Source organism: Scomber scombrus, chromosome 6, assembly GCF_963691925.1.
Source record: "Scomber scombrus chromosome 6, fScoSco1.1, whole genome shotgun sequence".
In the NCBI taxonomy this organism is placed as follows: Eukaryota; Metazoa; Chordata; class Actinopteri; order Scombriformes; family Scombridae; genus Scomber; species Scomber scombrus.
Genome location: NC_084975.1, coordinates 27,109,700 through 27,134,926, shown reverse-complemented (window position 1 = coordinate 27,134,926; position 25,227 = coordinate 27,109,700). Strand labels below are relative to the sequence as shown.

The following is a 25,227-nucleotide window of genomic DNA, read 5'->3' as shown; positions in this document are numbered from 1 at the left end:
GTGTGTGTGTGTGTGTGTGTGTGTGTGTGTTGAAATGTGTACTGCATTGTAAATGCAACTGTAGCCCCAGTTTGTGCCTCTCATGTATTATTATGTTTGAGTCACAGAAGCAAAGCATCCAGTTATTTCTGAAAGATAAACAACGAGCAATGTTTGTAAAAGACTTTTTTAAAACCAGAACGTCTACAAGCTTCAGTCTCCTCTAAACATCTGGATCATTTTTCTTTTGTTTTGATAGGAAAAAAATGTTTAACTCGTTCCTGTAACAGCAGCTGTAAAATGCTTGGCTCAGAGACTTGAATGTGTTTTAATACACCAGAGGCACAAACTAAGTTAATATCAGTCAAATATGTTTGTTTTTTTCACCATACGGGCAGCAAGTTTTTATCACTTAATTTCTTGACATCAACCTGTAGTAGCTGAACATTTGGCATCCCCTTTTTAAAATGAGATTCTGTTGAGTAGGGATGCAAAATGTTGCGAGTCAGAGAGTCACATCTGTATAAATCCCCTGGTCAATGCACACAGCTGGACCGTAATCTGAAACCAGACTGTTCACATTAAAACACCTGCCAAGCTCAAGCTCCACCCCTCTCGTCGTCCTCCTCCAATCAGGCAGCAGCTGGCGAGGTCCCCCGCCCCCCCGTATCTGTTCTAGTGGTTTTTCTGTTTCAATGTTTTTACGCTACACACTACAATAAAGTGTTCCCCTTGTTGATATACCCCTCCCCACCTGACAATAATGTATCAAATCTTTAAATATTATCATGTTAAGAGTATACTTTATGCAAATATATATGAGTATGATGTGTATTGTATGTATCAGCAGTGAAATATTTTTAAAATAAAATTATTTGTTTCTGTCATCTTCTTTTTTGTTTTTTCCTTATTTTCCATTCATATCCAAACCTGCTCCACACTGTTTTCCTCAGTGGGTGAAGGTCTGCTCTTCCTCTTCCTCTGCCTCCCTAACACCTGATCTGCTCCTCCAGCCAATCAGAGCAGCCCGGTGGTATTTTTAAATGATGTTGCCATCCAGCTGCAGGAGCTGAAGGAAAATTTTGGCTCCGCTGCACATCCGCGAGTCTGTATATTAACACATTAACACACCAGACGCCTAACTGCAGGTTAGCAACAAAGATCTACACAAGTGGGGGGAAAAAACCCTTTCATTAATAGGTGCTGATCTTTCTAATAATTGATGATGTGGCCTTCATATATTATTTACCTTACAGAAATGGAGAATGGGGTTAAAAGATGTCTAAATGTATTATTCATTTTTGTAATGGAGCATCTCAGAAAGCATGGGCGCATACTTTGAACTCATGCCTGTCACAATAACTACTTTTATTGGATGATATATTGTCTCAGAAAAAAATTGCGATAAACAATATTATTGTCATTTGAAGATCATTTTATACCACTGGTGTAAAGATAATATAATAACATAATAATAATGCAAGGGGGTGTGGGGGCTGGGATTGGAGAGTGGGAGCTACACTTCTGTAAAAACACAGACTGTCATTATGGGCCAGGAAAGAGTTATTCACCTTTAATTCCATATAAGCGGTGCTGCTCACTTCTACAGTCTCCACTCAGGACGTACACAGTGAGGAATGGAGGACACTACTTGATTAGCCAATGTGACACGAATAGCCTCTTAGCTGCTAATGTGAAGTGTGGCAATACTGAGGTAAAAAAATGATCAAGGACATGTCCATATATAGACATGATGTTGATAATTACGTTATTCTATAAGTCGATAATGTTATTATTGTGACAGGCCTAGCATTAAATAATAGAGTGGAATACACAGCTGAACTTTATAGTCAGGCAGCAAATACAAGCTCTGACTTAATCGCCTTCTAGACTCAAAGGAATCCTTCTATCATGATTTCTGTGATGTGATGATAGAGCAGTGATGCGTGTAAAGCTGCGTCAGTCGGGATGCAAAATATCTGAGCTGAGTCACTCCTATCAGATCAGATCAGATCAGCCATCCATCAGCCATTTCACTGCTAATCACTGCTCGCAGATGTGTGATCGGTAAGTACTGTGATGCCTGATGAACTACAAGCTGTCACTCTTGAAATGAGAAATTAAAAACACACATTTCAGTTAAATATAGGAGTTATACAGCAAAATAACTGCCAAAGTGAATCCAATCGACACTAACTGAAAGTGTCAGACTGTCAAAAACTGAGTGCTGAGTCATCTTTAGTTATTTAATCTGACTGTCATTTAAATGATGATTTTGCAAATACTCATAAGGCAGCGTTCATGTCTGGCTGCTTGTAGTTAAGCAATTAAGTTTGCAAAATGTTGATTTCTTCATTCTTTAAAGGTATTCAGAAGCTTTTTTTTCATGGCTAAACAAATTAATTCTCCACTTTATTGGTCAATTGTTGGCGGAAAAGTTGCTTCTCTCGGCTCTCATGCAAACAACAGGATTTCAATAAGGTAGGGATCTGGAATCAGGAAGGTGTTGTGAATAATATTTATTTAAAAAAACAAAACAAAAAAATGTGTTCAGCATCTCTTCTGACATCCTGTGTTCTCGCAGCAGCAGCAGTGATAGACCTGTGCGGTGTCGAGTCAGGACTCAAAACAAGACGTGGAAACATGGGAGTCAACGGTAAACTGAAAAATGGGAAATAAAATCAAACAGGAGGAGTGAAACATTTTCTTTATAAACTCATTTTCATAAGGTTTGCTGGAAAAAAATCCTTAAATTCTCTTACTGGCCCTTTGAATATATAGAATAGACTCCAGCAGCAACACACACACACACACACACACACACACACACACACACACACACACACACACACACACACACACACACACACACACACACACACACACACACACACACACACACACACACACACACACACACACACACACTCTCACACGTAACGCACACTTCTTTCTAATATGATTCTTACTTTCCTCTATACAGACACACTGAGCTCTGCTTTGGTCGGATAAATAAAGACTAAAGTGAACAGAGGAGGGTGAGGAGGCCTGACGATGTGCTTTGTCCGTTCTTCTCTGCTCCGCGCTTCTCGTTCACTGGGGCGCTGCAGCAGAGGTGCAACAAAAAGGCAAAGTGGTGTTTTGCCACACGGGAGGAGGAGGAGGAGGAGGAGGAGGAGGGGACTGTGGGGGATGAGGAGGGAGGAGGAAGTCTGCGTTTACACTGACCGCAACAAGTGTTTGAATTTGAGCTGAAAGGTTTGTGTGCTTATTGGCTGTTAGAGGCCAATCATGTCTGTGCTTCACTGTCACTGAATTTAGCTCCATGTAATGATGTACAGGAAGGTGCTTGTTGCTGGCAGTGTGGACGCAGCTTCTTTTTTCTTTTCTTTTTTTATAGTGGGGAGGGGGAGGGAGGGTTTAAGTGTGCAGCCAGTCTCATGCAGAGGGGGACGGTGTGTCAGGGTCCGGCTCATAGTGGTAGGTGGCCTGAGTGTAGCTGCTGCTGCCGTGCTGCTGCTGCTGCTGGTTGTTGTGGACCAGGCTGTGTGCAGCCTGACTCTGGAGGTCCTGAGCCTGCTGGATGCTGACGGCGTCGTGTGCCTGCTGAGCCTGCTGGTTCAGGCCCTCGTAGGCCTGCACCAGCTGGAGAGCCGCGCTCTCTGGACTCGCTCCCGCTACTCCCGGCCCCGGCTGGTGAGGGTCGACGGCGCCGGACTGCGGCGGAGTGTCCAACTCGTCCACCTGCGGCCCCGAAGGGTGCATGTCCACCAGCTGGTCCTGGGGGATGTCCGCAGCGGCCGCTGCCAGGTTGGTCGTGGACTTGGACTTGACGCACTGGAAGTCCACGTGGCGGCTCTTCCCCTCCTCCTTCTCCCAGGACATGCGGATGAAAGGACGCTGCACGTAGTTGTAGATGACTTCTGGGCGACCTCCAGGACGCCGCTTCACCTTCTCTTTATAAGTGGGATATCCTGCAGAGGGAGAGAGTTCAACATCAGCACAAACACACAGGAAACGCTGCTCAGATTTAATATTTCATTAAAAACATCTTCTGAGCAGACAGTGTTCCATAGAAGCTTTTTGAGGTTCAGCCATTAAGACTTTTACAGGCTTTTGACATCAGTGTGTGTGTGTGTGTGTGTGTGTGTGTGTGTGTGTGTGTGTGTGTGTGTGTGTGTGTGTGTGTGTGTGTGTGTGTGTGTGTGTGTGTGTGTGTGTGTGGAACTGTAACCATGCCAAATCTTATTTAACAGCTCGCTGCAGGTTTCACACTGAGGCCCTGAGGGGAATTTCCAGTATTTTTCCAAACAAGTGAAGCTGCTTCCATGACCTAAAGTGTTCCTCCTCCTTCTTCTGTTTATTGTGTTTGCAGCTCAGAGAGACTCTCACAGGCCAGCTCTGTTTTCTTTAAAGTCGGGGCTACTGTGGAGTTGAACAGCTGGACACAAACATCTATAAAAAGTTGTGAAATAATTGAGCTCCGAGCTATATTCTTGTAAAACGATCCATTTATAAAGATAACTACACCCCCCCCCAGCCAGAGAATATATCAAACCTCCTGACTTCAGAGATTCAAGGAGCGGGGCAGCTTTTGGTTTTCGTACCTTCTATTCCCAGCCGGATCTTTTTCAGTCCTCTGTCCTTCAGCACTGATTTGGCCACGTCTCTGTTCTCGATGTACTTGAAGAAGCGGTACAGCTTTGTGCTGTAGATGACTGTTGAGGCAAAAAAGACGCACATTTAAAAAGTTAACCCATCGCCTGACCTTTAAAAAGTGAGCCTTAAAGGATAAAGCTGATAGTATTCTACAATTATGTGGTTGAACACTTCACAAATAAATAGCTTCTTTTTTTAAATTTAACTAAATCATTTAATCTCAAACAGCTAGGCGCTATACTTTACAGAAAACATCACTCTAACATGAGGAAAGGGTACATTTGTTGAAGGACTATTTTCAATGGTGGATGAACACATATTAGCTTAGCTGTAGGCTACATACACACATCATTTAGTATGAAAGAGTTAACACATGGTTTATGACACACTATAATGGAGTTAAGCAGTGTTAAGCACTGTAGCTTCACACTCCAGCTTCCTCCCACAGGCTGTTAACATGTAGCTGAGGTTAACTGGTGACTAAATTGCCTGTAAGTGTGATTGTGTGTGTGAACGGTTGCTCTCTCTACATTTATTATTTATATACAAATACACATTCTACACCTTCACAAACTTGAATTTCTCATGATTTTTTCCCCAGGTTGTGAACATCACTTTACAAAACTCAAATCCTTATTTACCCTCATTTAATCCAATACTCCAGCGTCGAAAGTGAGTATAATCTATAAATAGTTGTTCTTGTGATGTGAGGACTTGGCAAGTGTGAAGCGTTCAGAAGTGGTCATGTCACAGTAACCTGTTTCCACCTGCTTTCTGCTAACTGGAGCGTGTATGATGATGAGTATCGGGTTATTGTGTCAATTCAAAAACAGCTGCTTCTTACTCTGCGAGTACTCCTCTCCCATCTGCGGAGGGTACTCTTCGTCCCAGTCCACCACGTCGTCGTCGGTCAGCACCACCACGTGACACTCCCTCTCCCCGCTCTGAGCGCTGGCCACCATCAGCGGCAGCACCATCTCCTCCAGGTAACACTCGAACTGACGCCGCGCCCCGTCGTTGGACAGCTCGTGCATCAGGGCGCCTGAGGAGGAACAAAAGAAGAACTGTTCTCATCCTCTCCTTCAACTGTTACACTTCAAACAAGTTCAAACTAGGAAAAAATACATCATCATTATTATTATTATTATTGTCTAGAGAGTTAAACTAAATTACTGCAGCAGAAAATACTTTAAAACTATACTGAACTTAAACTAACACCAGTACAGCTGTTGTGACATTGTGTGTCTTGACAATGTTAAATGAACCAAATATACAATGCAAACCATTCATTAATGAACCCTGACATCAATGCTGGTTCTGTTGTTTTTTCCACAGTTAAATACTGATTACTGTGACTCAGAGAAGCTGAGAGGTGCAGTTGAGTTTCCTGTAAACAGTAACACCAGCAGTTTACCTCCATTATAATATAATGAAACGTCTTCTTCTGCTTCTGCACACAGCTCTGAATCTAAAACTAATACTTAAGCAGTTATTCAGAGCACCTGTGTCGAGCTGCTTTTACATAATGCATGTGTTTAGGCTGTAATCCTGAACAGACAACATGGTTCACACATGCTGCTATACTGTGGCTCTATTCTGAACAGACACACTTTTAAAATAAAGGTCAAACTAAAAACACAAAAACCACACGAAAAGCAGGAAGCAACCCTTAAACAAGAAACCACATCCCTTTGGTACCACAGTGAGAAAAAAAAAGGCTTTGCTGGTTTTGTGCCTACATAACAAGCATTAATTCTCACAGCCAATCATGACCTACTTAGAGTCCCACACACACACACACACAGAGAGAGAGAGTGACAGTGAGCCTGCTCCTCCCACACACACTCAGACACACAAACAAGTAGCATCAGCACACATGGTTATATATATAATGCAACACAAACACACACACACGTGCATACAGGTGACAAAGTGACACAATGTGATGTCACAAGCAAACAGGCTACGCCACACTTCCTCAATAAGCCAATCAGGTTGTTTACAGTAATAATGTAAAGAGTTGTGTGTATACTCACGGTACGCAGTGATGTCAGCGCTCTCTAATAAATAATAAAACAAGTGGACTCTATTCCCCCCCTCTCTCTCTCTCTCTCTCTCTTTCTGTAGTGCAGCTATACAGTTACAATGAGACGGTCTGTGCTCGCCACTCACCGCGCTCAGCGTGTCAACAAAAGCGGGAACTCCATCGGCCAGCAGCTCGGTAACTGGACAGAGCTGCCGAGTGTATGTGTGTGTGTGTGTCTGTGTGTGTACTCACTGAGGTCTCTGCACTTGATGGTGCTGTAGTTGAAGGAGATGCAGAGGTAGTCACATGCCTCCCTCAGCTCGGGAATGGAAACGCCGTCAGGGCAGCGGATTATCCCCGACTTGTAGTAATCCTGCCATTTTCAGCGGCGCGCACATGCACACCCGCGCACACACACGCACACACACAACACACAACACACAGATGAATAAACAGGCAGAACAGGCAGGCAGTCACACACAAGCACAGGAGGAAAAACGAGACGCCATTATTGATGCTGCTTCTCTTGCTCAGGCGGCACATACACACACACACGGAGAGAGAGAGAGAGAGAGAGAGAGAGAGAGAGAGAGAGAGAGAGAGAGAGAGAGAGAGAGAGAGAGAGAGAGAGAGAGAAAGTGGGAGATGGATGAGGAAGAAGTGGAGGAGGAGGAGGAGGAGGAGTGGAGGGGAGGGAATGAAGAGTGAGCAGAGCATAGAAAGCTAAATCCGGCGACATCACAGGCGAGAGAGTCTGAGAGCAGGAGCAGGAGGGGGAAGAGGAAGGGGAGGGAGGGAGGGAGGGGGTGATGAAAGCAAAAGCTAACAAACGTCACTTTCCCTCCACTGCTCCACTTTCTGTCCCCTCACTGTCTCTGTGCAGAAACACGTCCGATGAGACGCACGCTCTGGCTGCACTTCCTCATCGGTCCTTCCACTCTCCTCTCACTCTCCTGTATAACTGAGTTTAATTAATGTTCGCTCAAAGCCAAAGACCATTATGTCATAACCACAATAGAGCAAGAACCAGTTTGGGGGCCACATAACAGTAAAAACTCACTTTCAGGAATATATTGTTCCCTCGCTGGTGGACAAGTTTTTGTTTTCCTGTAAACAACACCTGATGCTGCTGTTTGGTCACTTCCTGTCAGCGCTAATGAGCGAACACCTTCATAAACAGTCTGTGTAGCTGTTACATCCAAACACTTTCAGTTTAAACTAAACACAATTTGACAGATTAGATCAATGATTTGCATCCAGACTGGTTGTAAACGTTCTCAACCTTGGCCACATGGTTACGTTTGAGTGTTTCCATAGCAACCACGCATTGGCATACCCCACTACTTCTGCGCCTACACATTAAGTCCAGTTCTGTTCAAAACTACTTGCAACGCGTCGGTCTACAAAAAACTTGCGAAGATGCGGTGTCGTTTCCATGGAAACGGGATTTCTGTACTTCCGTTTTAGTTGATTGGCTTTTAGGGCTTTTTTTGTAGTTAGATGTAATTTGTAGCATTTAAACACATGATTGAGGATAGTGATCATTAAGTTACTTACTACAGTTTCATTTCTAGTATTGATGAAATGGAGAAAACAAAAACAAAAACGCTGCTGTTTAGATAAGCTGATAGTTTGCTGACTTGGTCGACTGTTTTTGCTGTGAGCTGATTGGCTGTTAAAACACTGCTGCAGCTTCTTCTTGTGTGATTAGAAAAGAAAAACAGTAAGTGAGCAAAACTATAAAAACATCTGACGCAACACTGGAAATGTTCTGTCATGTTTACACTAACACTTCAGTTAAAGTTCAAATGTCATTCTTTGAGATAAAAATCTCGTCATGAGGTCGTTCTGGAGCTTTCAATCTTATCACATGATCTTCATCAGCAGATTGATTTTGCTTTGATGAGCACTTTAAGGACTTCCGTGTCCGTGTCGCCGTGGACGGGCGCAACAATTGAAGTGCGACTGCATCATGTGATGCGATGGAAAGCACCAGAACAGCTGCTTAATGGATCATGTGGTTTCCAACTCCTCTTCTGAAGGTCAGGAAGTAACTTTGATCTTAAACTGTTTAAGCCAACATGGAAGAGAAGTTCTTAAAGTGGCCAGAAAAATAGAGATCTGAACATCTACAGTTCCGTGACAACTGGGCAAACTGTCTGTTGGTGAAGATCATGTGATGTGTTCGAAAGCTCCAGAACAGCCACTACATCAGGGGTGTCAAACTCATTTTAGTTCAGGGGCCACATAGTACCCAATTTGATCTTGAGTGGGCTGGACCAATAAAAAACATTGCATAATAACATACAAATATACCTTAGAGTTCTAGGGTTACCCTGGTTAGAGATATTGATTAAATGTGTCCAAGCACATACAAAGAAAAAATGTGTCCTTCAAATCTGAATCACATTGCAAGTCAATTATCTAATGTTGAAGTCTTTACTGAGAATAGCGAGAGACAATAATTGAGAATAGCAGTATTAAAAAACTGGAATTACTTTTCTGCAATTTTCACACTTTGCCAAGTTATCCAGTGGGCCGAATTGGACCCTTTGGTGGGCCGGTTCAGGCCTGCAGGCCATGTGTTTGACACCCCTGCACTAAATGGATGATATGCCATTTTCCATTATGACAGAGAAAATCACATCATCCTAATTATACAACTAGTTTCTGATTCTAAATGTAAAAACTACATCAACTTAGGATGTTTTATGATAGAAATGGTTTTGTATCTAGTCACATGCTGCCAAGGTTCATCCCAAAGCTTAAAACCTCATATCAGTTCATTGTAAAGTAAATGTCGAAAAATGTTGGACTTTGTCATGTATTCATCAAAATATCATCAAAGGCTGTACTTTTTTTTTTAAAGACTCTTTCGGACAGAGACATTCTACAGATGCTGCTGAAGAATCCAAAATGCAGGAGTACTGAGCTGACTCTCCCTGTCAACAAAAGCTGCAGGAGAACAACGAACCAATCAAACCGCAAGAGAAGAAGGTGGAAGAGAAGACTGGCAAGAAGGAGGAGGAAGAATGACACAGATAGAGAGACAGATCATGAGTATTACAATAACAGGAATGAAAGAAGAAACTGGCAGAGAGAGACGAGAACTCTGGAGAGATATGATCTACATTTCAGAAGGTTTCTGAGAGGGGGAGGAAAAGGAGGACAGAAAGATGACAGAGACAAGAAGGAAGACCGGGAAGAAGAAAAAAATAGAAAGGGTAAAAGAGTGGGTGGAGGAGCTGAGAGAACATAGGGTTAGATAGAGAGGAAAGGGAGCAAATAAGAGTGCAACACTGGAAACAAGTGAAAAACATGTGAGGTGCAGCTGGAGGCCTGGACTCACCAGGATGGCTCTGAAGACGGTGGAGCTAATGCCGTCGGCCACCTCAAACTCTCCTTTTTCATTGGGTCGTGTGAAGTTGTTGTCCCGCCCAGAACCAAACATCCTGAAAACAAACGACAGATGAAGAAAAATCATAAATCATAAATCAGGTGATCCCAATAAAATAATGCCTAATTGGCTGTTATTAAAAGCTGATGGAGACATACAGATATCAGGCTGTTGTTCTGATGTTATTAAAAAAAGGATTTGAGTCATTCAGTGTAATAAAACTTTATAGACAAACTCTTGACTGGACCTCTTGTAGAACGGATTAACAGCCCCGCAGCTGCATTTTACAGGATGACGATCAGGTCGGCTTTAACAGGAAATCTGATGAATGCTTTGGGACGTTTTAAAAAAGAGGGACGCTCTTCTTTCAGCACAAATACAGCTCAAGCATTTAGTTTCTGGGCACCTCAGATGGTGGGATGGAATGAAAGGTGACAAGCAAGAAAAAAAAACATCCCAAGAGGAGGAAATCTTTCAATAAATAATACTTTAAAATAGTTGAAATGAAAACTGTGCCATTCAGATTACGATTGGAAGCCAGTAATTTGGATCATTTCATTAAATTACAGATATTAAACCCAATGACATGATGGAGCCTCTCAGGGTTTCTGGCTCCGTAACAGTGCATCTATGAGGAACTGTAAGGTGCTCTTTAATGAACCCTCTGTATCAATATGTGGGACAATCTGTGTGAAGAGGGGACCCCATCAGTGAATCATTACCTGCCCAGCATGGTGTTGGGTTGAGCTGTGAAGATGGCGGGATCCACCACGAATCTGGTGTTGTCAACGATAAGCGTCACTCTCTCTCCCACTCGCTGCCCACCGCGGTGAGCCTCTTTGCTGCTGAGGTCGTACACGTAGATCATGTCGCACGGCCCCTGGCCCAGGATCTTGGGGTGGTGGTCCCCTCCGAAAGGACCCAGGGACCGAGGTATGTGTCCCCCAATAAGAGCTCCTCCGACGTGGGGGTAGGGCAGAGAGACCCTGGGAGGTCGCGGGCTGGAGGACCTGGAGGACGAGCCTCCGTCGCCGCGTTCACGGTCTGTGGGAGAGAAGAGGATTGTGTAACTCTTGCGTTCTGCCCCCCCCCCCCCAAATAACAACTGACCATTATCACTTACTTATTACTAGTGAAGTGAATTCTTTACCATATTGCCGAGTGGGGGACGTGACGTTCCTGATGCAGGGGGTCAGCTGGCTCTCTCCTCTTTCGTGGGAGGAGTCGCGGGAGCGGTCGCTGGAGCGCCGCCGTTGCTCCCGGTGATGTTCTGCTCCTGCTCCTCCTCTCGTCCCACCGTTGGCACCACCACCGCCGCAGGCACCACCACCACCGCTGGCACCACCACCGCCGCTGGCACCAGCTCCGTACAGACTCATGGTGCCGACCTGCTGCTGCTTCTGCTGGTGGTGGTTGCAGTCCAACACTGACAAACCACACTGCTGCTCACTGCTGGACAAATTAAAAGGACACACAGAGAGTCAAATGAAGTGATGAGGATTATTTTATTAAAAATAATAATAATGTAAATAATAAGTGATATTTCTATGCTAAAATGTGCACAAATACAGTACTTAATGGAACGGAGAACACAGAAAAAAGGGGTGTGATTGGATTAAGAGCTGCAACTCACAATTATTTTCATTATCGATCAATGTGTGATCAATATTTTCTCAATTAATCGCTTCATTGTTTGGTCTTTAAAATATCAGAAAATAAATCAAATGCCATGTTTAGTCTTGACCAATAAGTCCATAGCCCAAAAATATTTAGTTTATTATCAGGGAAGACTTAAGACAGCAGAAAACTTTCACATTTGGGACAATTCTGATATATTTTTCTTAAAAGATGACTCAAAATGATGAATGGACAATCACAAATGTTTGCAGATTAATTTAACAGCTGGAAAATAACTGATGAATCGTTATTTAATTGCTCTACTCTGGATTGCGAAGATTTCAAGCTTGCCGCTGTTCCTCCTGCGGTAGAATCTTCTCGCTTTTCTGACTACGGATCAAATCTTGAGCTTTCTTTGTGTGACTGATAATGTGAGATGATAAAGTGTAGACACAAAGGGTGAACATTACGAGATGAGGAGTCATAACAAGCTAATGTGAGCCATTTAATTGCCTAAACGAGCCAGTGGAGATAGCAGGACCCCCCTTCCTCCATCTATTATGGTCGAAATAAAGACAACTACTGCTGGACACAGAGATAATCATTTCAAAGCTTTCAGACCAAGACTGTGCCAAGATAGACTAACATAATCAGACAAATAAACATCACAGTGATATTTTAGTGGTTTACAGTGTTATTGCTTCAGTAAGGCAGTTTCATATGTTCACAACTTTAAATCTGAGTGAGATGAGACTACTAATAATCTTATGATGAGATAACTTGGTGCATCCACACACACACTGCTCAGGGGGCAAAGGGTTCGTTTTTTGGGTGCTGAGCTGCAGAACGAGAAAGAGAGGTAGCACAAAGTCTCTGCAGTCACCTCATGTGAACTCCTCCTGGAAGCTCAGTGCTGCAGAAACCGTGCTCACACACACACACACTCACACTCACACACACACACACACACACACACACACACACACACACACACACACACACACACACACACACACACAAGCGACTCAACATCCATTAGAGAATGTATCCATGTGAAACGTCCTGAGTGAGCAGAACTGCCTTTAAAGTACAGGACGACGTACACAAGTGACCTCAGCTGTTTACTTGTTTTCCAGGCAGCTATTTTTTTCTTTTTTAGATGTTTTTTCTGACTGATGGGTAAAGAAGTGCTCCATCTCGCCTCGGAGCGGCTTCGGCTGTAATTTAGTGGGGGGTTTTTTTCCAATCCCTGAGAGAGCTGTTGTTATTATATCTGAGGACTTAAACACATAAACACTAACACTACTCTGTGCATGCACTAATGCACTGGAACCATGCACGCACACATGATGAATTATGGACTAAAATTTTCACACTTTCTGTTCTGTTACTCTTTATTAAATACTATATTTTAAATAAAATAAGAGTAACTCAATTGCCTATGTGGCCACAGACAAGGTTGTAATTCATTAACATAAGTAATGTGTCCAGTCTGAAATATGCTAATAAGAGTAATGATATATAGAGATGAGGAGGATGAGATGAAGATGTGTGGCTGAATGTCTTATATTTCTATGGTTTTAAAAGGTATACTATAGCTAAAACTAACACAAAACCACATGAAATATCTATAACAGAATTTGAAGTAGGAGTACTGATTTGATACTTGGTATCAACACTGGTCTCATATCGGACACTGGCCAAAACACTGGACTTAATTGTAAAAAAAAAAAAAAAAAAAAAAAAAAAACTATACTGACATGTTACTGCCTTTTAAATTGACATGCAGATTCACACATCCAGCAGATACAGAGCAGCATTAGCATTCATTCTGTGTCTGTCCACCAGATCCACTCCACTTTTGACAGTCATTGGCCTGACACTTGAGAGAAATGTCAGGCTCTTTAGCTGCTACATGCTGCACTGTGTTCAGCTAGTTGATAACTTTGTCTGCTATTTTGGTTCTGGTTTATAAAGCATGGGCAGAGGTGGAGAGTAACAAATTACATTTACTCACGTTACTGTAATTGAGTAGTTTTTTAAAGTGAATGGGATCGTAAAGAAGCGTTAACTAGCATGATACAATGACTTTAAATTCATAAAGTATTGCAGCCTATGACAAACTTGACCTGTTTTGATGTATAGATTTGCAGTATGACTGTTGGTGAAGAAAAGGATGGTTTACAGAATCCATAATTTATGCCACCTTCAATTCAATAGTTGTATTGTTTGAAAATGTTTTATGGGATGGTCTGCACTAAGTGGCACCAGTTAAAAAAGTAACTAAGTAACTCTAAGTACTCTTACTCTGAGTAAAGCTACTTTTTACTTTTACTTGAGTACATTCTTAGAGCAGTAATTTTCCTTGTACTCAAGTACAATTTCATCAGAGTAGTGGTACTTTTACTTGAGTAGAATATTGCTGTACTCTTTCCACCTCTGCTAACAACAATGTATTTATTTCCCAGTGAATTTCAGTGCAACTACAATTAAGATCATTGTTCTGTGTTAATATTATAATGTCAGCTTTTATATAAACGTGTGGAACTTGTTATTCAAACCTGTCAACTCTCAATAACCTGCTAAGAGACTTTTTATAACAGAGATGATGTCTCCAAACTTCTGTGTCGATATACTTCAATCTGAGCAACATGACAATCAACAAAAAACAGCCCGCGTCTTTATGTTGAGAGCACCCTTCCTGGAGTTCACTTCAAGTACGGACATTGCAGAGCTTCAGTCATACGCACCATGAAGACTTTTACCTTGATAACAGCTTTAAGTCTCTGCAGCATTAGTGAGCATTGACTCTGATTAACTCTCAACTTCATTCAACATTGTGTTATTCTTTGTTTCACTGACACAATTCAAACTTATATAATCACTGTTAAATTCATTAAGAGGTATCATTTATCTTCCTGTAACAATGTGTCTCTGCTGTGTGTTTCAGGCTGGATCTTTGTCTCAGCTTCTGCCTGGTGAAGATGTTACACTGCAGTGCGAAAATATACCCACATCTGTGACTGACATTTTCTGGTCCAGACTTGTCAACAGAACCAAGATCGTCTGTATTTCTGCTATTACTGGTTACAAGAGCGAAGTTAAGTACTGTGATGGTTTTTCAAGTGGAAAATTTAACATGAGTACCAACTTCTCTACTGTTTCTCTCAAAATCAAACAAGTGGAGTTATCTGACTCTGGACTGTATTTCTGTGGAATCTACATAAGAGGACTTGCAGTTTTCCGTGAGATACGTATAGATGTTGAAAGTAAGATTATTGTTAAGTCTTGTATTTTGTTTGGTACACACTATTTACTCATTTATGTTTATACTGTTAATATATTTCATAATTATCTAACTACATAATGCAACAAAGTGGAAATTTAAACATTACCAAACAAATCTGTCAAAACTAAATCAAGATTAAATGTATCTTCATCATTCCATTAACCCTGTAAAACCTGAACCATCAAATAATAGCCAGAAAATTCTAATTCTTTAAAACAGTGTTTATTTGACCTTCTGACAAGCAGTTTATTTCTTGTTTTTTTAAACAAACAATAATATGACTACAGTGTTTTTTTAAAGCCTTTACGGGTCCTGCATAAAGATGTACAGATGAATGACCTTCTATACCTGCTGTATCTCATTTGATACACACATTTGTAACATGAATTAATATAATAAAATAAACTACAAAATATTTAGTAATTCAAAATTGAATTGGTTAATCTGTGTACTACATGTATCTGATCTTATACATCAGGTTTTTCAGGACAAATATGATCACACTGATGATGTAGAGCTCTCTAAAACTCACTTGGTGTTACAGGGTTAGACCGCATCAAGGAATCACCTGCTGCTGTGGACGACACATCTAAAGGTAAGATTTGCAGATGTGGAAATGCAGCTTGTCAAACATTTGAAAATGAAACATTTCTAACATATTTTTTTTTCCATTTCAAGCCACTTATGGTAAAGTTTAGACTGATTTAATGATCTTTCTTGTAGAAAAGTCTGATGGAATAACAAAGCTGACGAGTGTGATCCTGGGCGGACTGACTGTTGTTCTTATAATGGTCATCATTGGTCTGCTGGTTAAAATCAGGAAACTTAAGACAGGTATTTTATGAGCATTATTCAATCTACTTATATTAATGTTAATTGTATCATTGTGATGAAACAGCAAACTTTCTACTGACTGACCAAAGAGGGCACACGTCACTCCACTGCTAATCGAGCTCCACTGGTTACCTGTAACTGCTCGCATCAAGTTCAAGTCTCTTATGCTTGCCTACAGAGTGATTGTTGGGAATGCTCCCACCTACTTGAATGATCTTGTAAGAGCACATGTTACCACCCGGATGCTGCGTTCATCAAATGAGCGTCGCCTGGCTCTGCCGGCCGTACAACCACGGCAATCGAGGTTATTCTCATTTGTAGTTTCACGTTGGTGGAACGAGCTGCCAAAAACCACCAGAGCAGGGGCCTCCCTCTCTGTCTTTAAGAAGCACTTGAAGACCCAGCTCTTCAGAGAGTACCTCCTCTCCTAACTTACAATTACTTAGCACTACTTAGCAGTATTTATTTATTTATTGTTACACTAATGTCTCTGTTGAATTGTAGCTTGAATGTTATTCTCCCTTGTAAGTCGCTTTGGATAAATGTTAATGTATTGTAAATAATCATATGTATTGTACTGTCACTTAGCAACGACTGATGGGCAGTTTTGTGTAGAATCATGACAAGTGAATATTGTTTTTCTCACAAACTCAGCTGTTTGACATGTAGCTGGACTGTGATCTGCACTGACTTTGCATTCAACAACATTAAGAAGCGGGAAGCCTACATCAGAGAGAGAAGAGGAAACTCATGTTTTTTATTCTGCCAGCAGATAAACAACAGCAAGAAGCAACCGCATCAACCACTCACAGTCAAACTAATGCTTCTTTAATCTTCTGTTGGACTGTTGTGTGGGGAGCAATACACGCCATCAACTTATCAAAATATCAAATCATCTATACAAATTTTATTCAGACTAAATTGTGTTGTGTTGTTGAGTTAACCACCTGATGAAATTCCTTTTTAATTCTTCCATGTATTGTTATTACCTGTTATTACCTGTGCAAATAAATAAAAGAAGCTAAATGCTGTAAATACATTTATTGATATACTTATTAATAAAGCTGATGCATGCTTTTAAAACCAATTTTAATTTTTGACCCATGAATGTGTAACCAGTACATTACTCAAGTGAAATGAACCTAACAACCAGAAGTGGAAAGTAACAAATTACATTTACTCACATTACTGTAATTGAGTAGTTTTTTTGTGTACTTTTTTGTGTACCAGTTTTGAAGTATTGTACTTCGCTACATTTTAAATCACATAGCTAGCATGATACAATAAGCCTCTGACAACCTGGCAGCTAGTAAGCGGCATTTATATGTCGCCATGAGAGAGCAGGTGTGATACAGTGAGCTTTTGGAGCTCTTTCGATGTGTCTGAAAACAGTGCAGTGCAATTGTGAGCTGAAAAGGCGACTGTGCAACTTTTGTCCTCCCAGGTCAAAATGAATCAATTTTGGTTTGACTGTTTATAAAGCATGAGCAGAGGTGGAGAGTAACAAATTAAATTTACTCACGTTACTGTAATTGAGTATTTTTTGTATGTACTTGTACTTTTTAAAGTAGTTTTAAACATCTGTAAATTTGTACATTTACTTTTGTTTGAAGTATTGTACTTTGCTACATTTAAAATCACATCCGTTACTGAGTAAAAAAAATTGTTTAAAAAAAAAAGTTTAAAAAGCAAAGGGGATCGTACAGAAGCGTTAACTAGCATGATACAACACCTTAACATTCATAAACTACTGCAGCCTATGACAACCTGGCAGCTAGCTCTCATAGCGACATATAAACTGTAACAGTACATTTTTAACAAGCTACTTTTTAATTTTACTTCCATCAGAGTAGTGGTACTTTTACTTGAGTAGAATATTTCAGTAATCTTTCCACCTCTGAGCATGAGGTCAATTATGGTCAATAAGCTGTATTTACATTAGCTGTTTGCTAATACTATGGGTTCTTCATAGCACCTCTTTTAACATACTAGCAGTCATGTGATGCATTGCTTGTATAAAATATTGATTCCACCGTTTGTTTAAGAGAGAAAAATCATCAAATACTAAAAGGTTGTGCTGCTGATATAAGAAAGAAAAATAATACCAAGCCATTATTATTTCATCACATTGTGATAAATGACATTATGTCACTGTGCTGATTAAAGAATCCATTTCACCTCCACTGCGACAATGTGGCAGACTATCTGATCAATAGCGTTGAGCTCGTAAGGCAGAAAGACATCCAGGTCTCAGTAATGAAGAGAGCCGTGCACTCCTGAGAGGAGCTGTTATAAAATATGATGATGACCAGCTACTGTAGGCGATGGCACGGGAGAGATGGGAAATGGGAGCAAGGAGGGGTGGAGGGACGATATGAGAGAGAGAGAGAGAGAGAGAGAGACACAGAGAGTGAGTGAGTGAGTGAGTGAGTGAGAGAGACTTTCTTTTATTATTTTATAAAAAGGGAGTTGGTGATGTGCAAAGAGACCGAGTGCTGCTTTCTACCCCGCACAGCACTGACCTAGCTCACTGATGCAGCTTTTATACACTGTTATACCATAAATACATCAGAACACTTCTTAAACGTCTGAGCTGTTGAGTATTTAATAAGAAATCTTTGGTCATGTGTTTCCAGGCTGCCTCCCCAGACACTTGCTGACATGACACCAGGCTGGACGTCCAACTAGCTGCTGGGAGGAGTGACTGACTGACCGGCTGACTAACAGACTGATTGAGGGGCTAATTGGCTCACTGTCTGGTTGGGTAAACCCAGACAGAGCAGACCGAGATGTAGCAGGGACAGCTAACTGATGACAATAAAATAATCAACACCACAGCGGGAGGACTGCGTACCGCCTTGAATTACGCCCCAAGCTTCACCCACTCAAGGTCACATATTTGTTTTTGTTTGACAGCGTCCCGTCTTCTACACCAGACATTCACACTAACCTTTATATGAACACAAAGGGAAAAAACATGTTTACAAAAGGACATAATGGTGTCAAATGTAAAAACAATGCATTTACATTGCTAGTGTTACTCTAAAGAGTAACATTTCAGATGAAGCCTTGAGCATTTCCTTTTTTCTGTTTATAACATGTCATCTGCACTGGAAAGCTGCAGGATGTGGAAATGTCCTTGAAGACGGGGTCACCATAGTAGCCGGGGGGGGGGGGGGGGGGGGCACACACACACACACTTTTCCTCCTGTGTGTTCAGATGAACCTTCTGACACGAACAAGAAAACCTCCCTCAGCCTGCTTTACAGACCCTGCCTGTGACTGAAAATGTGGAAAAACTGCATTCAAGGCTTTGTACAGAAAGGCAGAAAACATCAGTGAGAGCTGCTACAGTGCAGCATGCATGGTTATATAGTGTCTTACTGTCTCATCTTTCCAACTGCTACAATTAAGTGATCTACAGATGATAGATTACAATAAGTTGTGTGTATTCACACTTGTGTCTATCGTGGACTGGAGCCTGACATAGCATAAATCCATGTTTCATCTCCAATGAGATTTTAATGCTTGGCAGGAATGAGATCATAAAAAACAAAAGCCAGGTTTTCCAGCCAAACAGGCAGGCAGCCAGTGGCCTGAGCAGCAGTGTGAAGGGAACAAAGGAACTGAGGAGACGATATTTCACTCAGGGCAAGCAGCTTCTCTCATCTTTCACACGGCTATGCAAATCTTCAGCAGCCAAGATTTTACACTGGTAGGCCAGGAAGAAAAAGAGAAGGAGGGGGGCTGAGGGTAACATTTCATTTGCCCAATTTCCTGTTACCAGGACCACCCCCTTCATATCATGATTTGTCTTTTCTTGTACTGAATGGGTCAACAGACCACAACACTTCCTGAAGCCCTGGATGTAGCTTTAATCTGTTAAATACAAGTCCAAGTTCACCATCACCCATCAGAGACACCATAACTCAAACAAAGATGCAAGGTGCTTTGGCAGTCTATTAAAAGCATGAGGTGCAGAGCCCCAAGGGGTGAGGGTCCCATCTATTATTTAGGGGCTGCTGACACGGACACACTGATGGGGACAGGCAGTGAAGCTGCTCTGTGCGGCAGCCTGGGCTGAAATCCAGCAAAGGCACGCTGAAAAAGCAGCATAAGAAGGGGAAATACCTCTCTATGATGATTAAATGAATAGTCAAAGAAATAGTGTGAATCAAAGAAAACATGGAAAATGCTCTCTGTGAATAAAATATTAATTTCTCATCACGATTGAAATAAGATCACTATTTACTCCCTGCTGGAGTCAGAATCAGAGTTCCATCACGGATAATACAGTCAGTGATTTTCTTTATGGGCTACTACAATAAAGCTTTTTAATGACAGGAAATGATACCAAGAGCTAGATGTCTCATACAATGACCGAGCTAAAAAATAAAATAAAAACCTTCGGCGCTTTTGATAAGCTTTACGTGCACCTACCGGTCGGTATCGGCGGGCCAAGTGAAGACAAAGCAGCAGGGGATGAGCTGCGGGATGACAGTGGCACAAAAGCCTTGCGCTCCTCCGAACAAAGCGGGCTTGCCGGCAGCTTCAGCATCCTCGCTCATTACTTTCCAACTTCATCAGCATCGTTTCACACACTCAACCTCCGGACCTCAACTCGCTAGTAAAAATAAATTAAAAATCCACCGTCACGAACCCAAAAAGCTTCTTTAAAAAAAAAAGGTGTCTATAAGGCGATGGGGGGATCTGCACACCGGCTAGCTATTCAGAGTCACCGGAGGGACCTTAAACTGTGAATGGCCGCGTGCTTGACTGAATCAGAACGATGCTGCCTTCACGAGCTTCTCGTAAACTCCCACTTCTGAGTACTTCGTGTACTGTAAGTGCGTGACGTTAGCCGTTAATTAAATTACATATATAGTATATTAAAAAAAACAGATAGTTATATCATGAGCTACAAGATATACACAGCGTCATTTATCCCAGCACCAGTTTAAAACGTTGAGGCTTTGAAATTAACTGCAGTCCATAACCTTGTTACATATCCTCAGAACGACGGGGGGAAAGGGGAGTATTTTGTGCCAGGGCAATGGTGTTACACACACACACACACACACACACACACACACACACACACACACACACACACACACACACACACACACACACACACACCACTCTTCCAAAGATATAATAGCGCTCTCATTTTCACACACTCAATTTCAAGATTTCCCACCTCACATGAAGGCAGCATCAAACAGGCACTCCACTGCTCAGTCTACATAACCTCCTGGGTCAATTTAATCCATCTAGTTGAACAACAAGTATATAAAAAAAACTGCTAAGACTATATTTTGGTTATATATATATTTTTATATGCGCGTGTGTGACAAAATAGATCCACATGGCTACCCACGTGTCTTTTAGAAGATTAAAATATTAGTAGGTGGTGTGACTGCTAATCAGAGACGAGCTAGAAATCCCTTCAGGAATATCATTCATCTCTCAAATGTTCAAGACTGCAGTTGTAAAATGCAATTTGTCATAATTTTATAACATAACTGAATAGTTGCAGGACAAACTATACGAAGCAATTGAAGGCCTCTAGTGTTTCCTTCCTCTCTTTTACACAAGATGAGACACTATAACTGTACAAGGCCGAGACATAACAGGTGTTTAAATAACTAAATAAATACTGCTATCATGCAAGGATAAGATTACATTCAGTAACGTTTTAAGAGTACAGCAGAGATCAAGACATTACACAGATAGACACCATCAAAGCATAATTACCCATTTTTTCCAAAGGTCAACTCTGAACTACATTTCATGCCTCAAATGCAATCATGTATAGGTCTCCACCGGCTTTACCATAGTTTTAACATTAGGGGTAAGGGTCACCAGGCAGTCCAATAATGCACATGAAGCAGGATTAAGGATAGGAGCATCTGTCTGTACCATACACTAACCTCCTGACTACTACTTGTCCCCTGGACCACAGAGGCTGTAGTTTTATTCTATATCTATATATCATCTGAAGTTCTTTTCTGAATCTTGCTAATTGATTAAAAGTAAGTCAGATCCATTCATCGATTAATATTCAAATGATATTTTTTAAAAGTCACAGCAAGAACATCAAATGACTAATTTAAGAAAAATGACAACTGTAGGCATCAACATGTCCCAATGTTTTGTAAAATATAAAGTCACTTATCATGTTCCTACAGAATTAAAACATATACAATTATATATATGCAAGGGTGTAACTTTGGGGGGACACAAAATAAGGTTGTTTTTTTATTTTATTTGAATCCCATACAAAATCCAGGAAACAATTAACTTGGTCATAATGAAAGTATAGTAGCACCTACCTAGACTGGTAAAATCTGGACTGAATTATTTCAGAAAGGCCAGAGTCTCTTAAAAACACAGTTTCAGAAAGCTTGTGAAAGCTTTATTATATTTGTGAAAATGCAAGTAAGGAAGATTTCACTGTTTTTTTCATATGTAGACCAATTTAGACCATGCATGAATAGATGAAAAACAGTGATCATCTGTGGAGATGACACCGTACGGTTAAACAATAATAATAAACGAATTTGAAAGTAGGGGGGACACAAACAGGATTTTGAAAAGTAGGGGAGACATGCCCCCCTGTCCCCAGTGGAAATTACGCCCCAGTATGTAACAAAAAAAAGACCATAGTCCCAAAATACAGAATCGAATAATTCATTCACCATTATGTTCATAGCTCAGTTTTATATTCCTTTACAGTCATTTAAAAAAACTAAACAAGTATACTACACCTCTACTTTCCTGTCAGTCATTCCATCAATTAACCTTTTTAGCAATTAAACATCTATTCTTTATATTTGTTGTAGCCCTTGTTCTTTTTTTTAAACATACATATTACTCTAAGTGCAAACTAACTGATTTTCAACATGTAGTCAGTCAGGAAGGAAGTAGGAAGGCTAACATGTCCAGACATGCCAAACTGTGACCAAATATAGTCACCAAGCTGTTACTGTATTTAAGTTAATATCTACATCTATACATCTATCATTACGTTAGTTAGCTACATACGGTGGAAAATAAAATAAACGTATTTCTCTCTCTCTCTCTCTCTCTCTGGTTTCTCATACTAGACAAACCAACTTTACAGCCACATTAGAAGACTCCAGTCAGTGTAACAATATTAACTTCCACTTACTTTTTAAACATAACCTAAATAATGTTGTTTTAATGCTGGTGAGAACACGCCAAGAACTATACTGACACATGTAACCTCAACTCTTATCTCTGCTACTGTTAAATGCATTACTGCAACAGTAGCTTTTACAATAAGTGTTGTGTATTAACTCGGTAAATGTGTTAAAAGCAGGAGGTCACTGGACATTTAGCTTTACAGAGACTTTAAAGCGACTTAAGAGGATGTGAGACTTTTTGGCCACCCTGTTAAATTAGACCGCTAAACACCTCGACAGCCGTTAACGTTAGGCGGCTAACGTTAGCTTAGTTGGCTCCATAAACGAGAGTTGGATTTTTTTATTTACCTCTTCGTGTTACATTCCTACTTCTTGTTCGGCTGCTGAAACGGGGCAGTGGTACAATCAACCTGGACACGTAGAAGGCAAAAAACGACCAGAGTTTCCCTGGAAACACTGTAGCTGCTACATGGACTCCTTTGTTTTGGTTGGGAAAGCGGAGGTCACGTGAAACATATCGCGAGAGAAGCTCATATTCCGCGTGCACAATCATACACACACAGACACGCGCGCACACACACGTTGACACCATAGACTGTATATGGTTGACACACATCTACTTCTGTTTTCACAGGTGAAAGAACAAACCAATATAACCAAATTTAATTTTTTAAATTTTTAATTCATTTTTTAATTCATTGATAGTATACATGCCGAGCCTGCTTATAAAAATATAACGGTAGCCTATGTTTTAAACATACATATACAAATATACAGCTTACTTTTATGTTGTTGAAGTGCATAGCCTACTATTAAGCCTAACTATAAATATCTTTTTTTGACGTAAAACAGTCAAACTTCAAGTAAAATAATTAGCTTTATGTGTATATATAACCTATAACCTACTGTATAAAATGAGAGGCCTATTTGAAGTACAGTAGTGCCAGTTAATGAGGGCATTTTCCGATTATAAACAACATTGTTGGTCCAACTCATTATCTTCTTCGGTTTATTGAAGAAAATAGCTTAACAAGTGGTTTACAACACCACCTTTTAAATAAAAGTGCTAACACTACAGGGAAACACGATTTCCCTTATCCGCTTCATAAATATCATTAACATTTCATAAATAATACGAAATAAATAAAACGAACAAATCAATTCATAAAATGAAAGTACAGTCTAGTAAAATACACATTCGGGAATCTAGACACGCTTAAAACAAACATATACAAATAGAAAGTAGCCTAAAGTTCTATTTAAAAAAAAAAAAAAAAAAGATGTTGGAAATGTTGCCGGACAGCTGCGATTGTCAAGTGCGATCAATCATAATCAAGACTGTTTAGAGCTGAGGAGCTTCTCCAGCAGGTTTAAGGCGTACTGGATCTCCTCCGGTGTCAGGTCGCTCAGGTCGGGTAAGTCCTCGGGAAGCAGTCTCCTCCTCGTCCGGCCCGCTTCCCCACTAGCCCGGGCCGGGGCGGTGTGGATGCCCCGGAGCCTCATCTGCAGCCACTCCCGACGCTCCTGCATCTGCTTGTGCTGCCCCAGGTTGTGCATGAGCTGGACCTCACTCACCGTCCTTTTTCTATACACGGAAGAACCATGATATACATTTATTAAAGAACTATATCATTTATGTATAAGATGTTATATCATTATTCAAGATTAAAAAAAACAGGATGTGGTGATTACATGAAGAGTTATACACAATAAAGGTGATCTTAATTGTTGTGAAATAGGACGGGGATTTACCTCAGAGGACGCCCTTCACAGAGAGTAGAGAGGTGTAGGCCCAAAATGCAGAGTGCCATGAACACCATTGTACAATCCTGACTTCGCATGATGACCTTGATGACCTGTTAAAATGTAAATGATGTTTTCTTGTCAATTGTAAAACAGCTTAATCTATTGCAAAAACAAAGGCTTTAAAAAATTCATCACTGAATTTAAAAGTCTTACTTATTGACTATTTGACGATTTATGACCAAAATCTATTCATTTTTTGGTAAGTCTTAACTGTGTGTGTGTTAGCTTTTTCTTAAAAATCCATATAATATCTTTATCCAAAACACACATACCTTTCAATATCATCCAAAAAGTATTTAATTAAAATAAATTAAAGGAATAAACTTGAGTTGAGGTGTGTTTTAGCCTAATCTACATCCCTAACTATATAAGGTAGAATGAGATACGGTGAGAACATACCTCTGGTGGTGTCTCATCCACAGTCTGATAAAAGTAAAAGTTTTTGGAGCAG

General features: G+C 40.8%; 2 protein-coding genes across 4 annotated transcripts; both read right to left on the bottom strand.

Moving 5' to 3' along the window:
- Positions 1-2,496: 2,496 nt before the first annotated feature.
- LOC133982331 (BTB/POZ domain-containing protein 10-like) lies at positions 2,497-23,478 on the bottom strand. 3 transcript variants are annotated; one of them, XM_062421332.1, is made up of 8 exons: positions 23,319-23,478; positions 11,185-11,513; positions 10,784-11,105; positions 10,014-10,116; positions 6,917-7,037; positions 5,483-5,680; positions 4,587-4,697; positions 2,497-3,953 (listed from the first exon to the last, which is right to left on the bottom strand). In XM_062421332.1, the coding sequence occupies exons 2-8, from the start codon at positions 11,438-11,440 to the stop codon at positions 3,418-3,420; spliced, it is 1,647 nt and encodes a 548-aa protein (XP_062277316.1). In that variant the 5' UTR covers positions 11,441-11,513; positions 23,319-23,478; the 3' UTR covers positions 2,497-3,417. The 3 variants fall into 3 exon arrangements, with proteins under 3 accessions (XP_062277316.1, XP_062277315.1, XP_062277314.1); XM_062421331.1 differs by having other exon boundaries at positions 11,185-11,510; XM_062421330.1 differs by lacking the exon at positions 23,319-23,478 and adding an exon at positions 20,242-20,369 and having other exon boundaries at positions 11,212-11,510.
- An 824-nt stretch (positions 23,479-24,302) lies between these two features.
- LOC133982518 (parathyroid hormone-like) lies at positions 24,303-24,790 on the bottom strand. The gene is made up of 2 exons (XM_062421574.1): positions 24,723-24,790; positions 24,303-24,555 (listed from the first exon to the last, which is right to left on the bottom strand). Exons 1-2 carry the CDS (start codon positions 24,788-24,790, stop codon positions 24,303-24,305), a joined length of 321 nt encoding a protein of 106 aa, XP_062277558.1.
- Between the last annotated feature and the right edge of the window lie 437 nt (positions 24,791-25,227).